Raw genomic sequence first — 28,000 nt, forward strand, 5'->3', positions numbered from 1 at the left:
AGGTGATTGGTGATAGACACTTTATTTCTATGCTAAAAGCACAAAATGCAGCTATACAATACAACCTCATGCACAGAATGAACAGAGTAGTTACTTTTTGTCGTGACAGTGTGTTTTTTTGTTGTTGTAACAATGATACTCCGCATAAGACTCCATATATCGGACTGCGTAACATAAGCTTTACTTGACATCTGATACAGAGCAAATTATATTTTCCTTTTTATTTTCTTCACCTAATTTGGCATCTAAAACTATGACTCTGGCACACTTAGTATCTACACACACTCTCTATCACTCACACACAGGCCCGCTCGCTCATTAACTAAATGCATAATCAATCATACAATACAAAACAGCGAAACGCCATTGGTTGAGAGACTGATTTTGCAATCAGCTACTGTAACTTCTCAAATAAACGATAGAGGACACAGATTTGCGGCACTGGTGTGGGAACCGGCCAATCCTAGCCTGCCTCTGAGGGCGGTATCGCCCGGCTCAGCCAATGGCAGAGGAGGAGACTAGATTGGACGGTTTTTCTAGGACAAGGCAGTGATACAGCTGATGTAGGAGCTCACTTTACTACAGTAAGTACTGTTGGTGAGCTCCTAGTTAACTCTGATGCATTCTTGTGCTTGGTAAGCAAACTGTGGCAGTTGGATTCTCATGTGTAAGGCGCAACACAGTCAAATACACACAACCTCTCAGACGCACACACATACACACACACCACCCAAACTCATGTATCCACACAGGCACACATATATTTAAATATATATAGCTATAACTGTGTAGTGTGTATAGACTATTTATACTAATATATATGCATGTATATATAGTATAGAATCTACTATGTGAAAAACAGCATTGAGGACAATTGTTACAAGAGTGGTGGTGATAACAACAACAACAAAAATATAGCAAACAGTAACCTCTAGAATCTAAAGACGATAGAAACACAGAATTTAAGCTAAACACAAACAAGAAGAACATTTCTTGACAAATCTCTTATTATTAAGAACTGGGGTAAAGACGATCTGTTGAAAGGTGTCACTGGCTAAGACAACAAACTGGAGACAGAGTGTCGCAGAAAGGCACAGGTACACACGAGATCACCGAGACACGTATACGGGCACAGAGCACGGAACAATAGGTTAGAGGTCTATTTACATCTGCATTATCCCCCCCACCCGCCTCTACACACTCCTATCCTCTACCCAGTGGTCGCACAGTATTCGTTTTGCATCATCTTCATTCTTCATGATCATCTTCATTCATCATCATTATTTTTTTCAGCATCATCATCTTTGTTGCCGTCGTCATCATCGTCACGGTTATTGTGTTGGTCGCTAGGTAGTGGTTCAGTGGCAGAAATGGTTGAGTCGGTCAGGTGGGGGTCAGTCTGGTTGGGCTGACTCAGTTCTCAGCCTTAGCTTCAGGCTCTGGCTCTGGCTCTGGCTCCTTAGCTGTGATTGGTTAGAAGAGGAGGAATCAAGGAAACTCACATGACTTCATGAAAAGCCAGTGAGGTTGGGGTAGTCATTTCAAACAGTGGCCGTAACATAGGGGGAACCTAGGCATCGACTACGAAAAATAATTCCCAAAGGTTGAACTCGACTATGGACTGGTGTCAAGGGTGTTCTAAGGTGTGTGTGTAAGGGGTGAGTGGGGAGTGACAGTTCTCTCACCCTTGGACACGATCAGGGTCTCTGCCTTAGCCTCTTCGTCTCCAGGGGCCCTGCAACAGAACCAGAGTGACCAGAGATGGAGAACACAGCCCAAAAACAACAGAGCAGAAATGTAGTCTACGGATCAGGAACAATTTCTGACTTACTTGGGCTTCTTCTCCTGATTGGAACTGCAGCGACATTTTCGGCCTAGAACCGACAACAAACCATCATCACGATCTTAAAATCAACAATCGAAGGACCATAAAGTACATGTGTTGCGTAGGTAGACTTACTGAAGTATGAAGACTTACTAAGGATGAGGAGGATGCCCAGCGCGAAGAGTACCACGCCAAAGACCAGTCCACAGATCCGCAGACTATGATAGTCTACACAGAGACACAGACGTCTACTTAAGAAAGTCTTCTTTCTTGGCTATCGGAACACCGTCAGTTGATGGGGAAGAGCATTAAGATGCACTAACAGTGGTCTACTTACCATACACAAATGGGTCCACCTCTTTCTTCTCCTTTTTACCATCTAAAAATACAGGCACAGGGAAAGGCAAGGCAATGCGATACTAGCCAGATCAGACATCTAACAATCATAACAGTTTTCAATGCTGTACATACCAAAGAGTATAACGGGGCTGGGGTTAACATGGCTAAACACATTGATTACACACAGGTTACTCACCCTCGGCACTTGGGTCTGCTACTGCTGAGAGCGAGAGAGAGAGAGAGAGAGAGAGAGAGAGAGAGAGAGAGAGAGAATCGTATGAGAATATGAAATATACTTATTCATGCCACTGAGGGAGATTATGTTATTGTTAGCCATCAGGAATCATATGGGAGGGATCCTCTGGGAGGAGAAGAGACACAGTCTGGTACCAGTCACCATGACAGCCGTGAATTGGGGAGGAGTGATCGCATTGGGGCAGAGGTCAGGTCAGATGAAGTGAGGAACAATAGATATCACTAACGTTCTGTCTAGCAACAAAGATGCATTCGCTGTTCAGATGTGGAGGAAACTTAGCATAGGAGAAAGGGTTAAATATCAGTGCTTGTGTGAATATGTTTTTGTTGATTCAGCTGTTCGATCCTTTGGGAAGAATAAACTTGGTTTAAGCTTTCACAGTGTCCATCGAGTTCTTACTCTAATAATTAGAACCCAACATTTAGAACATACAGTGCATTTCAAAAGGATTCAGACCCCTTGACTTTTTCCACATTTTGTTACATTACAGCCTTATTCTAAAATGGATTACATAAATGTTTTCCCTCATCAATATACACACAATACCCCATAATGACAGAGCAAAAACAGGTTTTCAGAAAAAAAGATACCTTGTTTACAGAAGGATTCAGACCCTTTGATATGAGACTCGAAATTGAGCTCAGGTGCATTCTTTTTCCATTGATCATCCTTGAGATGTTTCTACAACTTGATTGGAGTCCACTTGTGGTAAATTCAATTGATTGGACGTGTTTCGAAAGGTCCCACAGTTCTCAGAGCAAAACCCAAGCCATGAGTTTGAAGGAAGAGCTCCGAGACAGGATTGTCTTGATGCACAGATCTGTAGAAGGATACCAGAAACATTCTGCAGCATTGAAGGACCTCAAGAACACAGTGGCCTCCATCATTCTTAAAAGGAAGACGTTTGGAACCACCAAGACTCTTCCTAGAGCTGGCCTCCCGGCCAATCTGAGCAATCGGGGAGAAGAGCCTTGGTCAGCGAGGTGACCAAGAACCTAATGGTCACTCTGACAGAGCTCCAGAATTTATGGAGATGTGAGAACCTTCCAGAAGGAAGGACAACCATCTCTGCAGCACTCCACCAATCAGGCATTTATGGTAGAGTGGCCAGACGGAAGCCACTCCTCAGTAAAAGGCACATGACAGCCCACTTGGAGTTTGCCAAAATGCACCTAAAGGACTCTCAGACCATGAGAAACAAGATTCTCTGGTCTGATGACACCAAGATTGAATTCTTTGGCCTGAAAGCCAAGCATCACGTCTGGAGAAACCTGGCACCCACCCTACGGTGAAGCATTGTGGTGGCAGCATCATGCTGTGGGGATGTTTTTCAGCGGCAAGGACTGGGAGACTGGTCAGGATCAAGGGAAAGATGAACAGATCAAAGTACAGCAAGATCCTTGATGAAAACCCGGCTCCAGAGCACTCAGGACCTCAGACTGGGGTGACAAGACAACGACAAGTCTCTGAATGTCTCGAGGCTGCCAAAGCTGTAATCGCTGCCAAAGGTGCTTCAACAAAGTACTGAGTAAAGGGTCTGAATACTTATGTAAATGCCATATTTCAGTTTTTATTTTTTTATACATTTGCGGTACTGTGTGTAGTTTGATGAGAAAAAAATACAATTGAATGCATTTTTGAATAAGGCTGTAGCGTAAGAAAATGTGGGAAAAGTCAAGAGGTCTGAATACTTTCTGAATGCACTGTAATTCAGAATTCTTATTGGCTCATGTTTGAACTACAGTATGTCACATATAGAGCTTGGATAGGGCTCTTGACAGGTTACAGTATTCACATCCAGTTGTGCAATGGCACTGGTCTTGTGGATTATTAGTTGAATGGATTGCCTCAGTTATCTCCCGTCCTCCTCCTCCCCTATTCTATTCTTCCAACCCTCACTCACTGTGTCAATTAATTTCCTAAATTCCCATCAGCAAACACTGTCCGGCCCATTGCACAAACCACAGACCTTCTTTCTGCTCCACTCCCCCATTGTGTGTGTGTGTGGGGGGACGTGTTTAACTATTCTTGTGGGGACCAAGCGAAACAACATTTGACCAACTGGGGATGTTTTGTTATTCCCCACAAGGTTAAATGCTATTTCTAGGGGGTTTAGGGTTAAGGGTTAGGAGCTAGGGTTAGTTTTAGAGTTAGGGTTAGGAGCTAGGGTTTGGGTTAGAGTTAAGGTTAGGTTTTTGGGTTAAGGTTAGGGTTAAGGTTAGGGTAAGGGTAAGAGTACAGGTTAGGGTTAGGTATTAGGGAAAATAGGATTTTGAATGGGACTAAATTGTGTGTCCCCACAAGGTTAGCTGTACAAGACTGTGTGTGTGTGTGTGTGTGTGTGTGTGTGTGTGTGTGTGTGTGTACTCTACTCAGCATGTGTATTCATATCGACAGACAGGGAGTCACACAGAATGGGGAGTGCGTGTATGAAAAACACTGAATTATAGTGGGAGGGAGATTGATAGAGGAAAATGTACATCTGGAGATGGAGAAAGGGAAGAGGGAAAAGGAGAGATGTATAGTCTGGAGACAAAAGAAGAAAGGAAGAAAGAAAGAAAGAAAGAAAGAGAAACCAGAACAGACAGTGTGAACAAAACACAGATGAAAGAATGGAGAAGATACAGAATGGGTGTCAGGAAAAAAGACAGGAAGGTAGGAAAAGAGGGAGGTCGAAAGGAATGTGAAAGGAAGAGAGGTGTAGAAGAATAAAAAACATGGATGGCTCAGTTGCGCTCTCAACTGATGTATTGAACCTATGACCTGTGGCAGAGTTAAACAGTTACTGTATGTGTGTCATGGCCTAAATATACTTGTGATACACAGTATATTACATTATACTTGGGATATACATAACACACACACACACACACACTGTACTACACATGCAAAGGAAGGAAGCCTCAGGCTCCAGATTAAGTCAGTCCACTAATGTTCAGTCAGAATCCCATGCCTGCCATGTCATGCCACGGCCATCCCCTGTATCTCCTGCCTCCCTGTGGATAGTGCGGTCGTTGTGCTGGTGTTTGTGGTAGTGGTGTTGGTGTTGGTAGTGGCTGAGGGGAGGAGGGGGCACTTACCAGCCACGTACACCAGGAGTGAAAAGAGGAAGAACAGAATAGTTTCCATGGTAACTGCAGAGAGAGAGAGAGAGAGAGAGAGAGAGAGAGAGAGAGAGAGAGAGAGAGAGAGAGAGAGAGAGAAACAGAGCGAGAGAGAGAGAACCGTGTTAGTGGGTAACATGCCACACACATACACACATGTTCACACAGACACATACAGTAGGTAAGGTTGGAAAACGCCCCCCCCCCCAATCATCTCTCTTGTATTGAACCAATCTGTTGCGTAACCCTACTAACCTTTATTCCTCTTACATAACATCACATGTATAGAATATTGGAATGGACACTCTTGGATTGTTCCTAGTTCCCTATGGAGGCCACAGTGAATTGGCCTACTTCCCCATATGTCACATACGCACACACATATACACAAAACCACAACGTCACAGAGGACCACACACAGGCAGCGCCCACTAATTGCCCTCATTACAAGTCAAGAGATGGCAACAGTGCAATCTCATAGAAATGTTCTCTTTAGTCCAGTTTTAGTCTTTCAGGTTCCAAGTACCACAAGCTTAAAATGGTGGATACCTCGAGTTTTACACACAAACTTGCGCAATGGGCCAGACAGTGTTTGCTGATGGGAATTTAGGAAATGAACTGAAACAGGGAGCAAGGGTTGGAAGAATAGAATAGGGGAGGAGGAGGACGGGAGATAACTGAGGCGATCCATTCAACTAATAATCCACAAGGCCAGTGCCATTGCACAACTGGATGTGAATACTGTAACCTGTCAATAGCCCTATCCAAGCTCTGTATGTGACATACTGCAGTTCAAACATGAGCCAATAAAGACCATCATCATTCTGAATTATGTTGTAAGAAATCATAAGAGAATCTCATAAGAGAATGATTCTCTCTCCTTCAGACTTTGAGCTGCTACTGTAAGTCCACTCATCTCAAGGCTGTACGGTTCTCTCTTAGAAATTACTCCAAATGGGTGCTCTGCAGAGGAATGTTTTATTTATATTGGCGTGAAACATCCACTGGTAGATAGATAATGGCATTAATCAGGCAGCTGTGATACCTGCAGAAAGAGTGGGTAAAAAAATGAATGGATCAATACCAATCAAGTGTCTCATTTTCAGTTACATTATCAAACCAGTACTACACAGACATCTTGATGGGAATAGATACTAGATGTAAAAGTTTCCAAGCTGCCCAGAGAAATTAGAGTGATGGGTTGAAGATAAGATAATTACAGACAAAAGACAGGTTACAATACTGCAGTAGATTACTTGGATTCAGGCTTTTCATGGAAAGAAATTTGCCCTTGAGGCAAAGAGATGACAACAATCCCTCCATTGCTTTTCCTCTCCTCTCCCAGATTTTCCCATCTCTATATCCATCTATCTACTCCAAGTTATTTGCCGTACTTCCCATGGAGCCAATCCTTTACTGATACCAAAATGCAGATTGTGGGGGAGTGAATACATTTGGCTAGACAGGACCTAAGTCATTAGCATAGTCGCTTAGCATCACAGTCCAGATGCTGTTTGTGTGCTGTGTACAGCTCCAAACTCCCTTTAAAACCTCTACGGGATCTGTGTCCCCCCCCACGGGACGGTTAATCTAACTTGCGCTAATGTGATTAGCATTATGATTTAAGTAACATGAACATTTCCCAGGACATAGACATATCTGACACGGGCAGAAAGCTTACATTCTTGTTACTCTAACTGCACTGTCCAATTTACAGTAGCTATTACAGTGAAAAAAAGACTATGTTATTGTTTGAGGAGAGTGCACAGTTATGAACTTGAAAATGTATTAATAAACCAATTAGGCAAATTTGGGCAGTCTTGATACAACATTTTGAACAGAAATACAATGGTTCATTGGATCAGTCTAAAACTTGGCACATGCACTGCTTCCATCTAATGGCTGAAATCTAAATTGTGCCTAACCTGGAATAGTACATTATGGTCTTTCTTTGCATTTCAAAGACGATGAAAAAAAATATGCATGTTTTTTTTCTTTGTGTTGTTATCTTTTACCAGATCTAATATGTTATATTCTCCTACATTAATTTCACATTTCCACAAACTTCAAAGTGTTTCCTTTCAAATGGTATCAAGAAAATGCATTTCCTTGCTTCAGGTCCTGAGCTACAAGCAGTTAGATTTGGGTATGTCATTTTAGGTGAAAATTGAAGAAAAAAAAAGGGTCCGATCCTTAAGGATAAGAGGTGTGACCTTGCCCTTGAAACAGCTTTAGGTGGCGAGCCCAGCCCCATGGCCAAACGTTGAAGTTTCTTAGGATGAATCATGTTCAGGAGGCAGGTCATTTGCTCGATGATAGGGCACTTGATAGTAATTGAGCAACAAATGGCCTAATTGAACTGGGAGAGTGGCCTCACAGCACACATTATGTTGTCATGTTGAATCCGGGCAAATATTCACAGAGCTACACATTTTACATGTCATTCATGGCATTAAGAGCATTGCATGTAAAAGCCAAACTGACCTCTCAGTCTAGCACAGAAAGTCTCTGTACACAATTATGTGGATGAATTTTTGTCTGTAAACTAGCTGCATGTTTTACCTGGTTGCATGTTATCACTATTCTACCCGGTTACAGTATGTGTGCTTTATATGCCTGCTGTTGTCTATATCCAGACAGGTTCTGGGTTATGACTGGGACAATAGCACTCAACCGCCAGTCACTATGGAGCAGACATAAGTGGGTTGTTATGTCTGGCTCTGTGATGTTGCGTCTACTCCCACCACCCTCCCTAGCTGCACTAAATAGGACAGTGTTGTACTCATGATCCTCTCATTCAGTCAGTCACCGCCCGTCCCGACCCTATAGCCCTAGGCTATTCATTAGCAGGAGATACACAGGCAGGGAGGACGTCTACAGTGTGGATGATGATGTGTTGTGAAGGCTAATAGACATCTACAGATGTGGCCAGAGGTCTTCTAAGAGGGAGGAAAGGGTTAATCTGCGTGGCGATTGAGTCTTAACCGCTGCTACAACCTCAATAAAGAAGATCCTGACACCGTTGAAGCTCCGCTCTGTGACTTTTGGCCGTGAACTTTACATCCTCTCGTTGTTCAATACAGCATTCTTATCCTCTTCCTTCTTCAATCATCATATCCTGTCCTTTTTACCCATCTGGTATATATAGAGAGAGAGTTATAGAGGGATGGATGGTAGATGGAGGCATAGAGATATAAAGAGAGAGAGAGGAAGAGGAGCCCACTTAGAACTCTTGCACATTGCTACCTTGTTATTGTTACTGATAGCTCATTAACACAGCGACGCTAACACAGCACAAGACGAAAGGCTAAGTGACACCTTGGATGACCTCTATGGGGACTTCTACTAGTCTACACTACAGTGCATTCACAAAGTATTCAGACCCCTTTGACTTTTTTCACATTTTGTTATGTCACGGCCTTATTCTAAAATGGATTAATTACGTTTTTTTTTTTTCAATCTACACACAATATCACATAATGAGAAATGAAAACAGGTTGACATTTTGAGTAAATTAATAAATATAAAAAAATTTAAATAACATTTACATAAGTATTCAAACCCTTTACTCAGTACTTTGTTGAAGCACCTTTGGCAACGATTACAGCCTCAAGTCTTCTTGGGTATGATGCTACAAGCTTGGCACACCTGTATTTGGGGAGTTACTCCTATTATTTTCTGCAGATCCTCTCAAGCTCTGTCAGGTTGGATGGGGAGCGTCGCTGCACAGCTATTTTCAGGTCTCTCCAAAGATGTTTGATCTGGTTGAAGTCCGGGCTCCTGCTGGGCCACTCAAGGACATTTAGACACTTGTCCCGAAGCCACTCCTGCGTTTTCTTGGCTGTATGCCTAGGGTCATTGCATAGTTAAATAAAAAAAAAAAAAAAAATGGTCCTGTTAGAAGGTGAATCTTCACCTCAGTCTGATGTCCTGAGCACTCTGGAGGAGGTTTTCGTCAAGGATCTCTCTGCACTTTGCTCCGTTCATCTTTGCCTCGATCCCAGTCGCTAAAAAACATCCCCACAGCATGATGCTGGCTCCACCATCCTTCACCGTAGGGATGGTGACAGGTTTCCTCCAGAAGTGATGCTTGGCATTCAGGCCAAAGAGTTCAATCTTGGTTTCATCAGACCAGAGAATCTTGTTTCTCATGGTCTGGGAGTCTTTTTTTGTTTTATTTTTTAAATGTTTTATTGGATATATAAAGAAATACAAAATACAAATTGAACACATACATACACAAAAATTAAAAATCTCACACCATACTATCCCTTCCTTCCCACACCCTCCTGTATCCCGTTGGCCAAAATTCTTACTCCTGATCAATAGAAGGCAACTGTTCAAAAAAGGAAATTAAAGGCTGCCATCTCAAGAAAAAGTTATCAGTACATCCACTTAGAGTGTATTACATTTTTTATAAGTGTAGAAAAGACATTAGATCTTTCTACCAGGATGATGCAGTGGGAGGTGTGAAGGATTTCCAGTTAAGTAAGATCTGCCGGTAGGCTATAAGGGAGGCAAACGCTACAACGTCAACTTCCCTTTTAATGAGACTATGCAACAAAGATGGAACTCCAAACATTGCCATTAGAGGACAAGGCTGCAGGTCAATATCTAGAGTTTTAGAGAGAGTATTAAAAAAGGATGACCAATACTCAGACAGCTTAGAACACAAATAAATCACATGGGTGTGGTCTGCCGGAGTAAATGAACATCTATCATGTGTCATTCGTGTCTGGGAGGAATTTACTAAGTATTTCTTTGGTTTGGTGAATTCTGTGAAAGACTTTGAACTGAATTAAACTTAACCGAGCACACGAGGATGTGGAGTTAACCCTAAGAAGGGCCTCCTCCCACCAGTCATCTGCAAGGTCAAGTTCACTACCCCACTCTGTCTTGATTTTGTTAATTGGAGAGGGTTTAGAGGACAGCATAATGTCATATAATCTAGAAATCAGACCTTGCCGATTCCACGGGAGGGACAAAATCTCCTCTAGCAACGTCTTGGGAGGTAGTTGAGGAAAGGTGGGAAAATGAGAGCAAACAAAGTTACGGGCTCGAAAAAGGCACAAAAGATTAGAATGAGCTAGATTAGATTTAGCTACGAGATCATTAAAACTGACAAACTTCCCAACAAAAAATAAATCTTTGAGACAAACCAAACCTCTCTCATGCCACAAAACAAAACCCTGGTGGAGTTTGGAGGGTAAAAATAGGTGGTTGATAAAGATAGGGCTAGAAGAGAAGGGGCAGAAAGTCTAAAATGTTGACAAAATTGTCTCCAGATCTTCAAAGTAGAGCACACAATGGGTTTTCCCATATACTCTGAAGGACACAAGGACAGTGGGGCACAAGCAAGACCAGAAAGAGATGATGATTGGCAGGATTGCGCCTCTAATGAGCACCATTTGGTAGCTGGAGCATTACACCAGACCAAAATCTTTTGAATATTGTCTGCCCAATAGTAAAGCAGTAAATTTGGAAGTGCCAATCCTCCATATTGTCTCCTTCTTTGAAGTATTACTCTACGTATCCTAGCTGATTTTCCTGCCCAGATAAAATGACTGATGAGCCTATCCAACTTGGTAAAAAAATGATTTCGGCAGAAAGATTGGAAGACATTGGAAAGGTATAGAAACCTAGGTAAAATATTCATTTTAACAGATTGGATTCTGCCAGCTAATGAGAGAGGCAGACTATCCCAGCGTTGTAAGTCTGCTTTAACTCGTGTGACTAGGCTTGCAAAGTTAGTTTTATGGAGGGTAGCCAGGGAGTGTGTTATATTCACACCCAAATAGGAAAAAACAGAGGGCGAAAGATGGAAAGCCAGGGCTCCAAGGGGAATTTGCTTGGCAGCAGGGTTGATCAGAAAATATAAACTTTTCTGAATGTTCAATTTGTGACCTGAAAATGATCCAAATGTGTTTAAAATATGCATTATGTTATCGACAGAGTTCACAGGGTTAGTGATATATAATAGTAGATAATCTGCATACAGTGTCACTTTGTGCTCTTCACCAGCTCGGTGGATTCCAGTGAATGATGGTGATAATTTTAAGGCCAAGGAAAGCGGTTCTATCGCAAGAGCAAAAAGTAGTGGGGACATAGGGCACCCTTGACGGGTCCCTCTGGAGAGGGGGAAGTATTTTGAATGTGGAGAGTTGGTGTGTACGCTAGCCGTCGGAGCAGAATAGAGCAGACGTATCCATGAGATGAAATTGGATCCAAAACCAAATCATCCCAAAATATAAATAAATAATCCCACTCCACCCGGTCGAAAGCCTTCTCCACGTCAAGAGAAACAATAATTTCAGGGTCTGGAGAGATAGGAGAGAGTATAATGTTCAAAAGCCGTCGTACATTGGAAAACAGTTGTCGCCCTTTGATGAAACCCGTTTGATCATCAAATATGACATCCTGAAGGCAAGGTTCCAACCGGCACGCTAGAACCTTAGCTAATAATTTAACATCAGCATTCAAAAGTGAAATGGGCCGATATCCACCACATTTCGCCGGATCTTTATCTTTCTTAAGAGAGATAGAGGCTTGGGTTAGCGTCGGGGGGAGAGAGCCCTGGGATAACAAGTCGGTGAACATATCTAATTGTAATGTGGCGAGTTTGTCTGAGAATTTAGTGTAAAAATCGACGGGGCAGCCATCAGGGTCTGGGGCCTTGTCACTTTGCATTAACTTTAGATCCTTTGTTATCTCATTAAGATGCAGAGTGTTATCCAGAACTTTACTCATGTCCATATCAATGGATGGGATATCCAAGTTATATAAAAAGTTGTTCATAGCCGTATTATCTGATGGGGGTTCGGATTTGTAGAGGTTAGAATAAAATGACACGAAAGTTGAATTAATATTAGAGGAATCACTTGTAAGATTATGGGAGGAGTCATATACCTGAGAGATAAAATGAGATGCTGACTAGCGTTTAAGTTGGTGTGCCAAAAGACGGCTGGTCTTGTCACCATATTTGTAGTACTAAGTTCGTTGCAACAGAAACTGCAGATTAAATTGAGTTTGAAGTTTCAGCCTCTGCGTATAATTCAGGGGATGGTGAAGTTGAATATTGCCGGTCTATTGCCCAAATTGAGTCCACCAGTTCCTGATGTTTCAGTTTTCTTAGTTTGACATAATGAGCTTTGTAAGAAATTATCTTTCCCCGTAATACAGCTTTGAAAGTCTCCCGAAGAAGAGAAGAGGTGTCATCATTTTTATTCGTTTGAATGAATACATCTATGTTGGTCAAAATAAAGTCACAGAATTCTTTGTTAGACAATAGGGCCATGTTAAATCTACAATTCAACAGGTTTTTTTGCATTCAGAGTAAGTGCTAAGTCCAAAATGTGAGGGGAATGGTCCAAAATCACCAACACAGAATATACTGTAGTTTTAACTGAGGGGAGAAGGGCTCTATCTAAAAAAAAGTAGTCTATGCGTGAGTAGGCTTGATGAACATGAGAAAAGTAGAAGAAGTCTTTTGTGACCAGCTGGAGGAAGCGCCATGGATCAACACAACCCATTTGGGTCATGAATGTAGAAAGAGCTTTTGCCATCCCGGAAGGAGTAAGTGTTCTGGGATTAGACCGGTCAAATCTTGGTTCAATAACACAGTTAAGGTCCCCGCTGAAGATGAGGTGGTGGGTGTCAAGATTAGGGAGAGAGGTTAAAAGAGATGTCATAAATCTAGTGACATCCCAGTTAGGGGCGTAAACATTCACAAGTACTTCAGGGGTTTGGAAGAGGGTGCCACTAACTATTGTATAACATCCTCCAAGATCTGAAATGATCTGTGAGGGTGAAAACTGTACTCGTTTGTGAATCACTATTGCTATTCCCCTGGCTTTGCCGTTAAAATTAGAATGAAAATCCTGACCAACCCATGCTTTACGCAATCTAGTATGGTCGTTAACACGTAGGTGCGTTTCTTGAAGAAATGTGATATCAGTATTCAGGCTCTTTAGATGTGAAAATACTCTGGAGCTTAATTTTCCACCCACAATCGCGAATGTTCCATGTCATCAGTCTGACTGGAAGCCCTAAAGTACAATCCTGACTTGTTGTTGAACTAGACATTAATCCTTATAAGAGAAGTCAAATGAAAAAAAAGAGGAAAAGAGAGATTGATAGAGGAGCAGCATGAGCAAAACATCTGAATACATTTTTTATAAAATCCCCCCCAATAAAGCAGAGCACAAGAATCTTTGGATAATGCCAACGTACCCTCCCACCACCCCCAACATACACAAAAATAAAAATGATAGTACAACACCCTTCAAAGAAAAAAGGAAAAATACAAATCCTAAACTCGTCATTATGAATGAGACGAGCAGCAGGAATTCTCTGTTACTCAGCATCCGTTGATTACCCTACATGTGCAGTGATATCAAACCGACCTAGGAAAGAAGTTACATACGCCATTGAAATTAAAAAATAAAATATGTCAATAGGCAAGTGTACATTTTGGGTTTCGGTCACACTTTAAACAATGAGTATAACCTTCAGCTTCAGTTATTAAAATGTTAACAGCGATTGGTGGAATTTCAATGGCCAAAAAATGTGTGTAGTCCACTAGGTGTCGCCACAGGGCTGAGTAATGAGAAACGTTTGAAATTAACCAGTAGGCTATGAAAAGGGTCAGCCCCTGTATTGGTAAATTGTTAAACGTCGATAGGAGGGAATAAATCAATACAATTATACAAATGGACAATTAGCATTTTGGATATGTACAATTACGCAAACGAACCATGGGTCTAAACTCTTCAGCTAGTGCAACAATTAAACAAGAGTACAATTGGAAGAGAGCACCGATGGTATTAGACTCCAATGTCGTAGTGGAGTCCAAGATAAAGTGAATGTAACTGAGGACCATCAGTGACCAACCTCACCAATCATGGCCAAAGTAAACCACGGTAGTTCAGTGTCCATAAAAATAAAGAGTAAAAAATACAATAAAAAATGGTATATATCATGCAGACCCCAATGAAATATATATGTATATACACAAATATTGGTGGACAGGATCTGTGTCTAACTAGCAAGTATCCAAAATGACCTAAAGGCTGCCAAACTACAATGTAGGCTATATATTGCCATTAGTGGAGCAGCAAGTTCAAAGCCTTAGTAAAATGAAAGATATCAAAATGCTGCGCTTTTACCAGCGATTGTCTTTGATTAAGAAACTAAACAAGATCAAATGAAAGTTTAAAGAGCAGTGAGACAGTATAGTATGTCATTGTCAACAACAGAAAGGAGTTATGTGCTGCTTCAAACATACCTCCTATAGCCAACAAGCTTTAGCATAGGATTATTTCACAAGAAACGGATCAATAGATGGTCATAGACATATGTAGCCTGTTGTCCGCACGGTCACTAGAACTAACGTTACTCACATAATACAGGAAGAAATCATCCCAATTCAGGCATTCAATGTATTTCAGGCATTCAATGTATGTGCTGTCGGTAGGACTCAGCTGCTTCAGGATTTTCAAAAAAATGGACCTCACCGTTAAAGGTGACACGGAGTTGGGCAGGATAAATCAGCCCAAAGTGGATTCCCTTCTTGAACATAGTGGACTTGATGTCATTGAATGCGGACCATTTCTTCACCAGGCTAGAACTGAAATCCTGGTAGAACTTGATCTTGTGGCCTTGGAAAGTGATTTCGGCATGTTCCCTTGCCCACCGAAGGACAAGCTCCTTTTCTTTGTATCGATGGAATTGCACTATGATGGGACGTGGTCGGCCACCTGGGCGAGCTTTCGGTGCAAAGGCTGCGGTGGGCTCTATCAAGTTCAGGGAGATTGGGAAACGCCTCATCATTCAAAACTTCCTTGAACAGCTCCGCCATGAACTGGGTTGGATATCCTGTCTCAGAATCCTCCGGCAGTCCAAACACGCAGATATTCTGGCGTTTTGAACGTGAAATCAAATCTTCCACTTGTAGCTTCAGAGACTTGTTGACGGCGGCCACATCGTCAAGCTTGGTTTCCAGCGTAGTGAGTTGGTCGCTGTGGCTGGAGAGCCCGGCCTCAACTTTGGCCAGTTTGGTAGTGTGAGATGCCACAGAACCCCGGAGGGTTTCCACAGTTGCCTGAATTGGAGCCAGTGCAGCCGCCAGTTTTAGCTGAGGTTGATTTGTTGGAATGTGAAGTTTTTTCCGTCGATTTTCCAAACCATGTGGCTGGTTTGCTAATGCTAACTTAGGTACACCCTATTACTGGGTAATTAAAATTAGGCTTTTGAGGTTATGAAAAGTATGAATTTAGGCTAAATTTGTCGGAGAAGAAACCTTGTGCGACTTCTTTCTATATTGCTCAACCGGAAGTCTGTCTGAGAGTCTTTAGCCTTCTTAAGGCTAGGGGGCAGTATTCGGAAGTTCAGATGACTGACGTGCCCAAAGTCAACTGCCTGTTACTCAGGCCCAGAAGCTAGGATATGCATATAATTGGTAGCATTGGATGGAAAACACTCTGAAGTGTCTTAAACTGTTAAAATAATGTATGTGAGTAAAACAGAACTGATATGGCAGGTGAAACCCTGAGGAGAATCCATCCAGAAGATTTTTTTTGGTTGAGGTCACCACCAATTGAAATGCTTGTCTATGGGATATTCAAAGGAATCCTCCCAGATTGCAGTTCTTATGGCTTCCACTAGATGTCGACAGTCTTTAGAAAGGGTTTGAAGCTTGTTTTTTGAAAAATGAGTTTGTAATTGTAGTTTTTCAAGATGGCTCTCATTTTGGACTGTAGTCTTGTGGCGCGCATGGATGAGAGAGCACAGTTCGTTATTTATCTCCAGTATTGAACATACTACATTCCGTCTTAAATTTTGTAGTTTATTAACATATTAGGGTACCGAAGGATTGATTAGAAACATTGTTTGACTTGTTTGGACGAAGTTTATTGGTAACTTTTGGGATTCCTTTGTATGCATGTTGAACGAGTGGAATGGGTGGATTACTGAATCAAACGTGCCAATTAACTGACTTTTTGGGGATATAAAGGACTTTATCGAACAATACGACCATTTGTTGTGTAGCTGAGAGCATTGGGATTGCAAACAGAGGAAGATCTTCAAAGGTAAGTGATTTATTTTATCGCTATTTCTGACATTGGTGACGCCTCTGCTGGTTTGGATTTTTTTTTTATGCTTTTGTATGCGGGGCGCTGCCCTCAGATAATTGCATGGTATGCTTTTGCCATAAAGTATTTTTGAAATCTGACAAAGCGGCTGGATTAACAAGAAGTTAAGCTTTTGATGTATGACACTTGTATTTTCATAAATGTTTAATATTACGATTTTTGTATTTTGAATTTCGCGCTCTGCAATTTCACCGGATGTTGTCGAGATGGGGCGCTAGTGTCCCACCTAGATCAAAAAGGTTTTAAATGAGGAGTGGCTTCAGTCTGGCCACTCTACCATCAAGGACTGATTGGTGGAGTGCTGCAGAGATGATTGCATTTCTGGAAGGTTCTCCCATCTCCGCAGAGGAACTCTGGAGCTCTGTCAGAGTGACCATCAGGTTCTTGGTCACATCCCTGACCAAGGCCTTTCTCCCCCGATTGCTCAGTTTGGCCGGGCGGCCAGCTCTAGGAAGAGTCTTGGTGGTTCCAAACTTCTTCCATTTAAGAATGATGGAGGCCACTGTGTTCTTGGGGACCTTCAATGCTGCAGAACGTTTTTGGTACCCTTCACCAGATCTGTGCCTAGACACAATCCTATCTCTGATCTCGACCTCATGGCTTGGTTTTTGCTATGAGATGCACTGCGAACTGTCCAATCAATTGAATTAACCACAGGTAGACTCCAATCAAGTTGTAAAAACATCTCAAGGATGATCAATAGAAACAGGATACACTTGAGCTCAATTTCGAGTCTCAAATAAAAGGGCCGGAATACTTATGTAAATAAGGTTTTACATAATTGTTTAGATTTGCCAAAATTTCTAAAACCCTATTTTTGCTTTGTCATTGTGGGGAATTGTGTGTAGATTGATGAGGATTTTTTTATTTGATCAATTTTAGAGTAAGGCTGTAATGTAACAAAATGTGGAAAATGTCAAGGGGTCTGAATACTTTCCGAATGCATTATACTAGACACAAAAAAAACACAGGACAGAGGAGTACAGTACAAGCTTTAACGTTTTTGATTTAACAGGCTGAAAAGGAGGGATAGGAAAAGGATGACAGCGAATAGGGCGAAGGAGGAGGCTGGGGCATGATAGCAAATACAACCCACGAGGTCCATTTCGTAGTGTTTACCCCAGAGTAGTATCTTTATACTGACAGTAGGGCTCTGTGATCAGGCCGCGAAAATCATACCTCAATTTTTTATGGCCGATTCACAATCTACAGTCTACAGTCTAAGTAGGAAGTTTACATACAACTTAGCCAAATACATTTAAACTCAGTTTTTCACAATTCCTGACATGTAATCTTAGTAAAGATTCACTGTCTTAGGTCAGTTAGGATCACCACTTTATTTCAAGAATGTAAAATGTCAGAATAATAGTAGAAGAATGATTTATTTCAGCTTTTATATTTTTTTATCACATTCCCAGTGGGTCAGAAGTTTACATACACTCAATTAGTATTTGGTAGCATTGCCTTTAAATAGTTTAACTTGGGTCAAACGTTTCAGGTAGCCTTCCACAAGCTTCCCACAATAAGTTGGGTACATTTTGGCCAATTCCTCCTGATAGAGCTGGTGTAACTGAGTCAGGTTTGTAGGCCTCCTTGCTCGCACACACCTTTTCAGTTCTGCCCACAAATTGTCTATGGGATTGAGGTCAGGGCGTTGTGATGGCCACTCCAATACCTTGACTTTGTTGTCCGTAAGCCATTTTGCCAAAACTTTGGAAGTATGCTTGGGGTCATTGTCCATTTAGAAGACCCATTTGCGACCAAGCTTTAACTTCCTGACTGATGTCTGAGATGTTGCTTCAATATATCCACATAATTTTCCTCCTCATGATGCCATCTATTTTGTGAAGTGCACCAGTCCCTCCTGCAGCAAAGCACCCCCACAACATGATGCTGCCACCCCCGTGCTTCATGGTTGGGATGGTGTTCTTCGGCTTGCCAGCCTCCCCCTTTTTCCTCCAAACATAACAATGGTCATTATGGCCAAACAGTTCTATTTTTGTTTCATCAGACCAGAGGACATTTCTCCAAAAAGTACGATCTTTGTCCCCATGTGCATTTGCAAACCGTAGTCTGGCTTTGTTTTATGGCGGTTTTGGAGCAGTGGCTTCTTCCTTGCTGAGCGGCCTTTCAGGTTATGTCGACTTGTTTTACTTATATTCACAAGATACTTTGCTGTTGTTCTGGGATTGATTTGCACTTTTCGCACAAAAGTACGTCCATCTCTAAAAGACAGAACGTGTCTCCTTCCTGAGCGGTATGACGGCTGCGTGGTCCCGTGGTGTTTATACCTGCGTACTATTGTTTATACAGATGAACGTGGTACCTTCAGGCGTTTGGAAATTGCTCCCAAGGATGAACCAAACTTGTGGAGGTCTACAATTTGTTTTCTGAGGTCTTGGCTGATTTCTTTTAATTTTCCCATGATGTCAAACAAAGAGGCACAGAGTTTGAAGGTAGGCATTGAAATACATCCACAGGTACACCTCCAATTGACTCAAATTATGTTAATTAGCCTATCAGAAGCTTCTAAAGCCATGACATCATTTTCTGGAATTTTCCAAGCTGTTTAAAGGCACAGTCAATTTATTGCATGTAAACATCTGACCCACTGGAATTGTGATACAGTGAAATAAGTGAAATAATCTGTCTACAAAACATTGTTGGGAAAATTACTTGTGTCATGCACAAAGTAGATGTCCTCACTGACTTGCCAAAACTATAGTTTGTTACAAGAAATTTGTGGAGTGGTTGAAAAACGAGTTTTAATGACTCCAACCTAAGTGTATGTAAACTTCCGACTTCAACTGTATATCTCTTTTTTTAAATGTTTTCTCTAAATAAACATTGTTTCACAATTCAAGGTCAAATACACTTCATTTCAAAGAGTCAGCAATAATCTAATGAATTCAGGGCTTTTGAAATTATACTTACATGCTGACTAGACCGGGTGCGCGCGTGCCTCAGCATGCACACGTTGATTTCGTCCATCCACATGAGATGCGATCAGCACACGCAGGTGGAAATATCAAAACGAAATATAAACCAACTATATTAATTTGGGGACAGGTCGAAAAGCATTAAACATTTATGATAATTTAGCTAGCTAGCCTGCTGTTGCTAGCTAATTTGTCCTGGGATATAAACATTGGGTTGTTATTTTACCTGAAATGCACAAGGTCCTCTACTCCGACAATTAATCCACAGATAAAAGGGTAAACTGAGTAATCTAGTAATCTGTCCTCCTTCAGTCATCTTCTATGGACTTTATATGGTGGTTGGCAAACAACTTTAAGGTGCATTACCACCACCAACTGAACTGGAGTGTGGACCTCAGTTCATCTTTCAATCACCCACGTGGGTAAAACCAATGAGGAGATGGGAGAGGCAGGACTTGCAGCACGCTAAGCATTACAACTAGAACCAAGTTCTATTTTAGTGCCTGGCTACGCAGACGCTAGTTGAATAACACGTGTAAATGTATTTTGCAATGCTCCGTACACGTAACGCGAGCAGTGTGGTCAGCATGTTAGGCTACATTTACCAGAATCAATGTTCATTGATACTCCTATTTCAGTAGTCTGCTCTGCGCACAATTTGAGGAGTTGAGACATAAAAAGGGTCTCATTAGAAAGGTTATCTTCTCCTATATTACGGTAAAATATTGTCTCAATGTGTTTTGGTGTCCATATGACCGATTCTGTTGGACCAAACCTCAAATGCAAATAACGAGTTGAAACTGCTTGTCAGAGAGGAAGAAGTAATCTCTCATCTTCGTTGTTGTGAGTAGCAAAGGGAGGGGCTTTGTGTGTGTGTGTGTGTGTGTGTGTGTGTGTGTGTGTGTGTGTGTGTGTGTGTGTGTGTGTGTGTGTGTGTGTGTGTGTGTCTGTGTGTGTGTACATGGGAAGGTGCATACAACACAGAAGGATAAAAGGAGATAAGACCAAAAAGACAACATGAGAACAAGCGGACATAAAAACTCATATATATTTTTTTAATTACGTTTTTCTTGCGATACAGGCATTTGGAATTGTGCTAAAACATGAATTACAATTAATTGAATTAATTCTATAGATCACCTAGCCCTAACTGACAGAGTGAGGATTGACCGGCTGTCTACTGTCTAACGACCAGGACCAGTGGGCAAGAAAAACACAATGTTAATAGTCTGAAATTCCACGCAGTGGAGAAGTGCAATGCAACCAGTTCAACCTCTCAGATCAGGTTGCCAAGTTGGCCGTATCTCTCAGAATCCCATGGGAAAGCTGCTGTTGGGGAGTGGCACTGCCAGCCAGGCCAGTGCTAGTGACAAAGACCCTCAAGTTCACCTCCCTCGCTAGAAATGAGAAGTGCCACCCGTTGCACTGGCCTCTATGCCTCTCCTTAAACCACTTTTGTCACCCCGTTGTTTGTCGGTGCCGTGATTCAGTCCCATGGTGCTGCCAGCACTTCCCTTTGTCTGAGGGAGAAGGGGAAGGGCAGGCAGAAAATGAAGTAGAAGCAGCGGTACCCTCTGTAGAAGCAACAAACCCAGGGACGGAGCTATGACTCAAGCCCAAGACATGAATTATGAATTAAGCATATGGGAGAAATCAGACTGGGAGGGAAAAACATAGAAATAAACATCATAGTGGAAATGCTGTTGTGTGTTGTGACCCATTGTTTATCTTCCTTCTCTGTCTGAATCTTTTCACACCTGAACACTCACACCTTTGTTTGCGAGTGTAGGCCATGATCAAACACTCAAAAGGGTTATTCAGCTCTCCCTATAGGAGAACCCTTTCTGGTTCCAGATAGAACCCTTTTTGGTTCCAGGTAGAACTCTTTAGGGTTACATGTAGAACCTTCTGGGTTAGGGGTTCTATATGGAACTCAAAAGGGTTCTACTTAGGACCAAAACATTTTCTGTGTGTAGATATGGGTATGTGAAATGATATCTGGGAGTGTTGTGATCTGATCAGTGGAGCTTGTTTTCTCTCTTGATCTTACCCATTATGGATATTTCTGTGCCAATGTGACACTAACCGCTATCTCTCTGGGACACCCAGGCTCATGTAAAAGCTCCCATATCTAGGTGTTTGGGAGGTAGGTCAGGTGTTGATTAGCATTTGGAGAGTGCAGATGAGAATCTATCTACAACAGCTGCTATTACCTGAGACAAACCCCACTATTACTGACAATATGATTTTAGAGTGCCTCTCTGCTGATGAAAGATTCATGTAACTGAGGAAATAAAGGAAACACCAACATAAAGTGCCTAAATAGGGTGCTGGGCTACCATGCCCCCCTGGAACAGCTTCAATGCACCTTAGTATAGATTCTACAAGTTTCTGGAACTCTATTGGAGGGATGCGACACCATTCTTCCACGAGAAATTCCATAATTTGGGGTTTTGTTGATGGTGGTGGAAAATGCTGTCTCAGGCGCTGCCCCATCATCTCCCATAAGTGTTCAATTCGGTTGAGATCTGGTGACTGAGACGGCCATGGCATGTGGTTTACAACGTTTTCATGCTCATGAAACCATTCAGTGACCACTCGTGCCCTGTGGATGGGGGGGCCATTGTCATCCTATGGGGGCATAGCAATCATCATCCTGGAAGAGACCCCCATCAGGATAGAAATATTTCACCATAGGTTGAAAGTGATCACCCAAAATGGCTGTGTATTTATTGACATTTGCCTTGCCCTTCTAAGGGGTTGAGAGGACCTAAAACCATGCCAGGAAAAAGCACTCCACACCATAACAGAGCTGCCAGAACCTAATTTACTCAAGTGTTTCCTTTATTTTGGCAGTTACCTGTAGCTCTTCACAATGCAACTGCCTCTGATTAGCTCTCAGATGTGTGTGTGTGTGTCTCATCTATCGCTTTATTACAACTTGCTCAAACAGAACAAGCAAATCCTGAATTAGGACAAAATACAGGTCATCAAGATCCTTTCTGGAGCAAGACTCATGGCTTTTGGCTTAACATCTTTGCCATCATGATGATGGTAAATCTCCATGACAACAAGACATTGGACGTGCCTCCTGTCACGGTGCCGGGGTATTGCTATGGCAACTGTTTCCATCAGGTGACTCCTATTAGAAGTACCAAATACTGTCGGTGAGGAATGTGTGCCGAGGGGAGGGAGGTGGGCTGGAAATGGTAGCGTCAAGAAACACTAGTACGTGAGGAGAGGAGAAAGAGGTAGTGCGCAGTGATGAGATTCAAAATGTTCATTCATGCGTGTTCACGCTGAACATAAGCCTTTATACAGCAGGGTCGTTCAACTAAAAGAGTGCCGTTTCATATTTTCAGTAGAAATTGTGCACCAATATTTAATTTGAAAAATCTATTACATTAAGTGCGCTTTAATTAATACAGACCACACGGAGAATTCTATAAATCTGATTTTAATTCGGGAAAAATACTTGCTAAAGTGCCTAAATGCTGCATTTTGACACGTTCCTTGGTGCACCCTCTGACTTGTAGGGAGATTTTAACCCACTTAACTATCAAATGTATCCGAGTCTTCCCCATCATTGTAAAGCCCTAGTTATTTTGTTGTTTTGACAAAGTCATTTCTGAAGATTATAATTTACTTAATGTGATTAGTGATCCATCCAATCTCATGAAATGCTCGTCCTTTATTCTAAGATCTACCCTGCTACGTGAACTGAACTCTCGTTTTAATATGGTGAAACTATTCCTTTTCAAAATATTTTTTCTAAAGAAATATTGAACATCTAATAATCAGATCATAGTGTTAAAGCAGGTGATCTGGTTCTACTCCTTTTAGCCATTTTCTGGTGTTTTGTGGTGGGAAAGTATGCCGGTCGACCATAACAAATGAACCCTATTACCCAGAAAGACCGGCTAAAATGAACGTTTTTGTGAAGCTTGCATTCAACTGCCCCTCCCTGTTGCACACAACATGCTTCCATTCCCCCTGTCACAAGGGGATTTATGGCTGATTTCAAATGAAATCATCAACCCCGTTACAGTCAACCCTGTTATGATCAATTCTGTTGGCACTTAATAGGCACTTACTATAGTCATTTTTTAATTTAACCTCTTGAGATGCTACAACATTTTTATTAAATCGAACCTGTTATTCATGAAAGAACGTTAAAATAAGGTGAAATAAATATTTTTTTATATACTAAATTACACTACCCAAAAGGTACTCATTTGGTGGAATGACCTAACAGCTCATGACAACCAGATTAACACAAGTGCCTCCGTTTTTATAATTGTAGCCTACTTACTGTACCACATCCATCATTTGCAGATAAGCTTTTTTTCGCTCACCCGACCGCTCTCTGTCACTGCCCAAATGGAGACATGGAGGGACAATAATTCCCGAATAATTGTATCAGTTGGTATATTATAACATTGCCTAGTATGTCTCTGGTGTTACCTAAATTACGACACAGCCGTAGTTTGCATAACTGTGCATGAATATGTTTTAGAAGGTGCATAGCCGAGAAAGTCTAGCTCATCATGAACACTGTCTGGCGCGAGCTCCGCGAGTCTGCCACTTTCTCAGATCCTAACCTGTGGCTTTACCACTAGACTTGCCAGTATTGTGGAAGACAGAGGAGTATTCAAGCGCTTGAAATAATTCGTTCTACATACCATTTAGATCTACTTAGCCTAAGACTAATTATACAAACTGTTGCATGTTTTGTGTCTGCTCTGCAGGACTGCACGAGACGATTTGGCTAATCTAACATCATACACTGCCACTGTGAAAAGGACACACCCTCATGGCACTAGAATAGATGGCATCCAAAAAGAACTCTCGACACCACATAGTTAAGGCCTATTTGAACAAATATGATGCTCGTACAGACGTTATTTTTGCGAAGTAAAATAAAATGCATTGGGTGAATTTTTTTTGTTTTTATATCCATCATGCAATTTATATTAGGCATGCATAGGCCTATACACATTGCGAGAAGTTTAAGTTTTCTTAATAAATGATTCACATCAATATTTCATGAAATTAAATGTTGCCTATATTATTGATTAGCAAATACACCCTACTCACAGTAAAACTCACATCTAAGAAACAATGCATTTTTCCCCCTAGCACTCGTTTGATTATATAAGAAACCAGAAACCACATTCCAAAAATGTAGCTCCAACTAGGCAGACAATAACACACTGTAGATATAAGAACGCACACGCCCCTTAAGAATTATGTCGAAAAACAAACATGCCCAATTTATCTTCTTACCTGTTTCTATTATCTTGACTTTAAGATACAAATTGATTGACCACAATCCAATCAACGACAATGATCAGCTTCTTCTCTCAAAGCGTTATTATTGTTCCAATTTGTATAATCTGTGCCTTCACACTGTTCAATTGCAGTCCACGAAGGGTTCTTGGTCGAGTCGCGCTCTAAGAATGCAAAACATGAACGTAGTTTGCCAAAGTCTTTGTTGAAGAATCTCAATGTTTCTTCTGTTTTTATTGATTCCAAATTGTCTCTTGATGTCTATCACTTTATGTCTGTCTGTCTCTCACTCTCTCTGCCTCACACACACGACCACTGATGATGTTCGTGAGCATCTAGCCATCTACCCGTGGCTTTGCGCGTGTCTCCTGGTCGGCGAATGGTGTACCCAACCGGTTACAAATATACACTGATTGTGTTTTAGATGTAGGCTACCGTGTTAAACCATCAATATTTGGAGACTGGAGAGAGAGACAGAGAGATTTACATTAGGGAGCAGTGGAAATGTATACAATTGTTACCTGGAAGAAAATGGGGGAGGGTCATGTTTATTCAATTTCAGTCAGGGGGAGGGTTTAGTATTTATTTAATTTAGTCCAGGGGAGGGTCATGTGATTTGTAATAAAATAAATGTGGTATTGCTCAGGGTTTGAGAATTAGTTGCTTATTATAGTATTTCGATGTGTGCCCGATGATGCGCCTCATCGCGGATTCTTTGCTGGGCGTGGAATATCAAGTGCGCCTAGTGTGGTCTCAATAAAATGATCCATAGCCTATACCATAGGCCATAAGAAAAGCGTGCTCGGAGAAGCACAGGACAAACTAAACTGCAAACACATGACAATGGACACGCCTTTCCTATCATGAGCCCCAGCCTGCCCTGCTCTTACTGATGGAACAACAAGCTCTCTCAGTTTCACAGCAGCCATTATACGTTAATCCATGCTTGTCAAACTTCACATTTTGAAGATGTTCCAAACGTTACATTTCAAAGTGATTACGTATAGGCACTAACTCCACATTTTTAAGGTTAGGGTTAAAATAAAATAAGATTTATTCAAAAATCTTAAAGTTAGGCATTAACCCCTGAATGGTTAAAGTAAGGGTTAAGGTTTGGAATAGGCTTAAAACAAAAATATCAAAAACAACTTTTTATCGCTGGATTAGAACATGCAACCAGAGGCAGAGGCAGCCAGAGGCACCTACTTGAAGGTAGCACAGCTTAATGTTGCCCCTAGTGTCTGGTTTCCATGTCATCTTCTGACATCCTCAGACATGGATGAATGTCGAATACTGACTTCTATCACCAGTGACCTAGCTGGATGTAAACCCTTTTGTTCTGCCTAACCAATGACTGTGCTGTGTATGGTGGCACTTCAGGAGTTGAGTCAAAGTCTTCGAGAAGTCCTAATTAATTTAAACAGTCTTCATTTTAATTTTGCAAGAGAGCTTTGTGTTGGAGCCTATTTCTTCCTATTCAAAGAATAAGAGGTAGGCCTACCTGTTTGACAGACAAAACTATAGTCTACTATGCATATATTTGGATTTTGTCAGCCAATTCCTTCAGTCACCATGCACTCCTTAAATATCTCAGTGTCAGCAAAGATCGTGGTGTATTAAGTTAAAACCAGGGCTCGAATTGAGGGGGTATGAGAGGGTAATTTGGCTTTGGTTAAAGAATATGGCTAAAAGCATAGGCCTTTTTAACGTCATAGATTTAGCTGGTGGTAATCTTGTTAGCTTAAGATTTTACAAAAATAAAACATACTTAGAATTAAATAATAATGAAATGAAAATGCCTTAAGCTTTATACAACAAGTGGGTCTAATCCTGAATGCTGATTGGTTAAAACCGCATTCCAGCCGGTGTCTATTCCACAAGTTATCACCGGCTAAATCTATGACGTTAAAATGCCTATTTACTCTGTTCCATCTGACTGCGCAATCTACTGTCTCATCAGCCCAGCCAGGCAATTTATAAACCTGATGTCCACTATAAAAAGCATCTAGACATTATCTTACATTTCTTTTAGGCTAACATTTAGTTTAACAGCGGAGAGTCGGGACGAGACAGACAGGCAGTGAGCGTTTCTCAGCCAGTCGAAATCATGAATCAACTTGCATAATTTTTATGGATATATACAAAAAAATGTAAATTGAAAAAAGGTAAAACAAAATGAAATACAGCTAGTTTGCAGTCTTTCCAGCTTCAGTTTGAAGTGATTGTGTTAGCTGTGTTGTTGGCTAGCTCCTCTGGACAACAGTGTCCTGATGAGTGAGCACATTTTTTTTTGCCAGGCGAAATCACGCCTCATTAGCTCATTGTTGTGGATGTATCCAAATGTCACTAGAAAACAGCTGTAATGGAAAATGTTATGTTTGTGCTTTTCTAATAATACATTTCTGTGTTTATGCAAGTGACTGATTGAACGAATCCTCACTATCAGTATCTGCAATTTGGCAGTAAGCCCAGAACCTTGTTTTGAGAACAAAAGGATATCTCAGTTTCAAGGTCTCAGCTTGGAAAGAAGAAGCCTTGTGAGGTCTGTCACATGCATGAATCAGTATTAGTCGGTCACATGCATGAATCAAACATTAATGATGAATTAACTATGAATGATGAATAAGCTAAATCATGTAACGTATCTGTAAGCAGTATATAAGAGATCTAACGGGACTTCCCCGATAGAGCTCCTGACAGACATGAACTATGGTGGATCAAGTTTGTTGGAACCTCTCCAGTTAACTGTTAATAAACAATGATTAATTTAAGATTGTCCATGTGTAGAATTTCCACAAGACAGCTTAAACAAATGCAAATGCAGCTACTTTGCTGTTATTCTGGCTGTAAGTTAGCTGTAGTTGGCTAGCTAGCAAGCAAGGGATGAGAACGTTGCCAGGAAGTATGGCAATGGAACATTTAGAATGAACAACTGGGTCGCGTCCATAGATACAGAACAAAAAGACTTGGTAGCGACTGGGTAGCGTCTCTGGCAACCGAAGCGATAGGACGAACGACCAGCCAGCTTGGTTAGCAACCCTAGATTTGTGTCGGGCCTATATCTTGTGGAAGGATGAAATAGTATGAATAAATTCATC

The 28,000-nt window shown here is 41.4% G+C and overlaps 1 protein-coding gene across 4 annotated transcripts; it reads right to left on the reverse strand.

Annotated features, from left to right (window-relative positions):
• Positions 1-3: 3 nt before the first annotated feature.
• fxyd6 (FXYD domain containing ion transport regulator 6) lies at positions 4-27,996 on the reverse strand. Of its 4 annotated transcripts, none has more exons than XM_045702943.2 (8): positions 24,900-27,996; positions 5,501-5,554; positions 2,361-2,381; positions 2,163-2,204; positions 1,979-2,053; positions 1,832-1,874; positions 1,686-1,735; positions 4-1,463 (listed from the first exon to the last, which is right to left on the reverse strand). In XM_045702943.2, the coding sequence occupies exons 2-8, from the start codon at positions 5,547-5,549 to the stop codon at positions 1,414-1,416; spliced, it is 330 nt and encodes a 109-aa protein (XP_045558899.1). In that variant the 5' UTR covers positions 5,550-5,554; positions 24,900-27,996; the 3' UTR covers positions 4-1,413. The 4 variants fall into 4 exon arrangements, with proteins under 4 accessions (XP_045558899.1, XP_045558897.1, XP_045558898.1 ...); XM_045702941.2 differs by having other exon boundaries at positions 1,961-2,053; XM_045702942.2 differs by having other exon boundaries at positions 2,361-2,384.
• Positions 27,997-28,000: the final 4 nt, after the last annotated feature.

This window comes from Salmo salar, chromosome 20, assembly GCF_965601325.2.
Source record: "Salmo salar chromosome 20, fSalSal1, whole genome shotgun sequence".
Lineage (NCBI taxonomy): Eukaryota > Metazoa > Chordata > Actinopteri > Salmoniformes > Salmonidae > Salmo > Salmo salar.

Excerpts from the sequence above, each read along its gene's own strand:
- fxyd6 (NM_001173874.1), bottom strand. The coding sequence starts at position 5,549 with ATGGAAACTATTCTGTTCTTCCTCTTTTCACTCCTGGTGTACGTGGCT. Across the intron at positions 2,385-5,500 it reads ACTCCTGGTGTACGTGGCTG|CAGTAGCAGACCCAAGTGCC; the intron begins GTAAGTGCCCCC and ends TCTCGCTCTCAG. Across the intron at positions 1,464-1,685 it reads GACCCTGATCGTGTCCAAGG|CTAAGGAGCCAGAGCCAGAG; the intron begins GTGAGAGAACTG and ends AACCAATCACAG.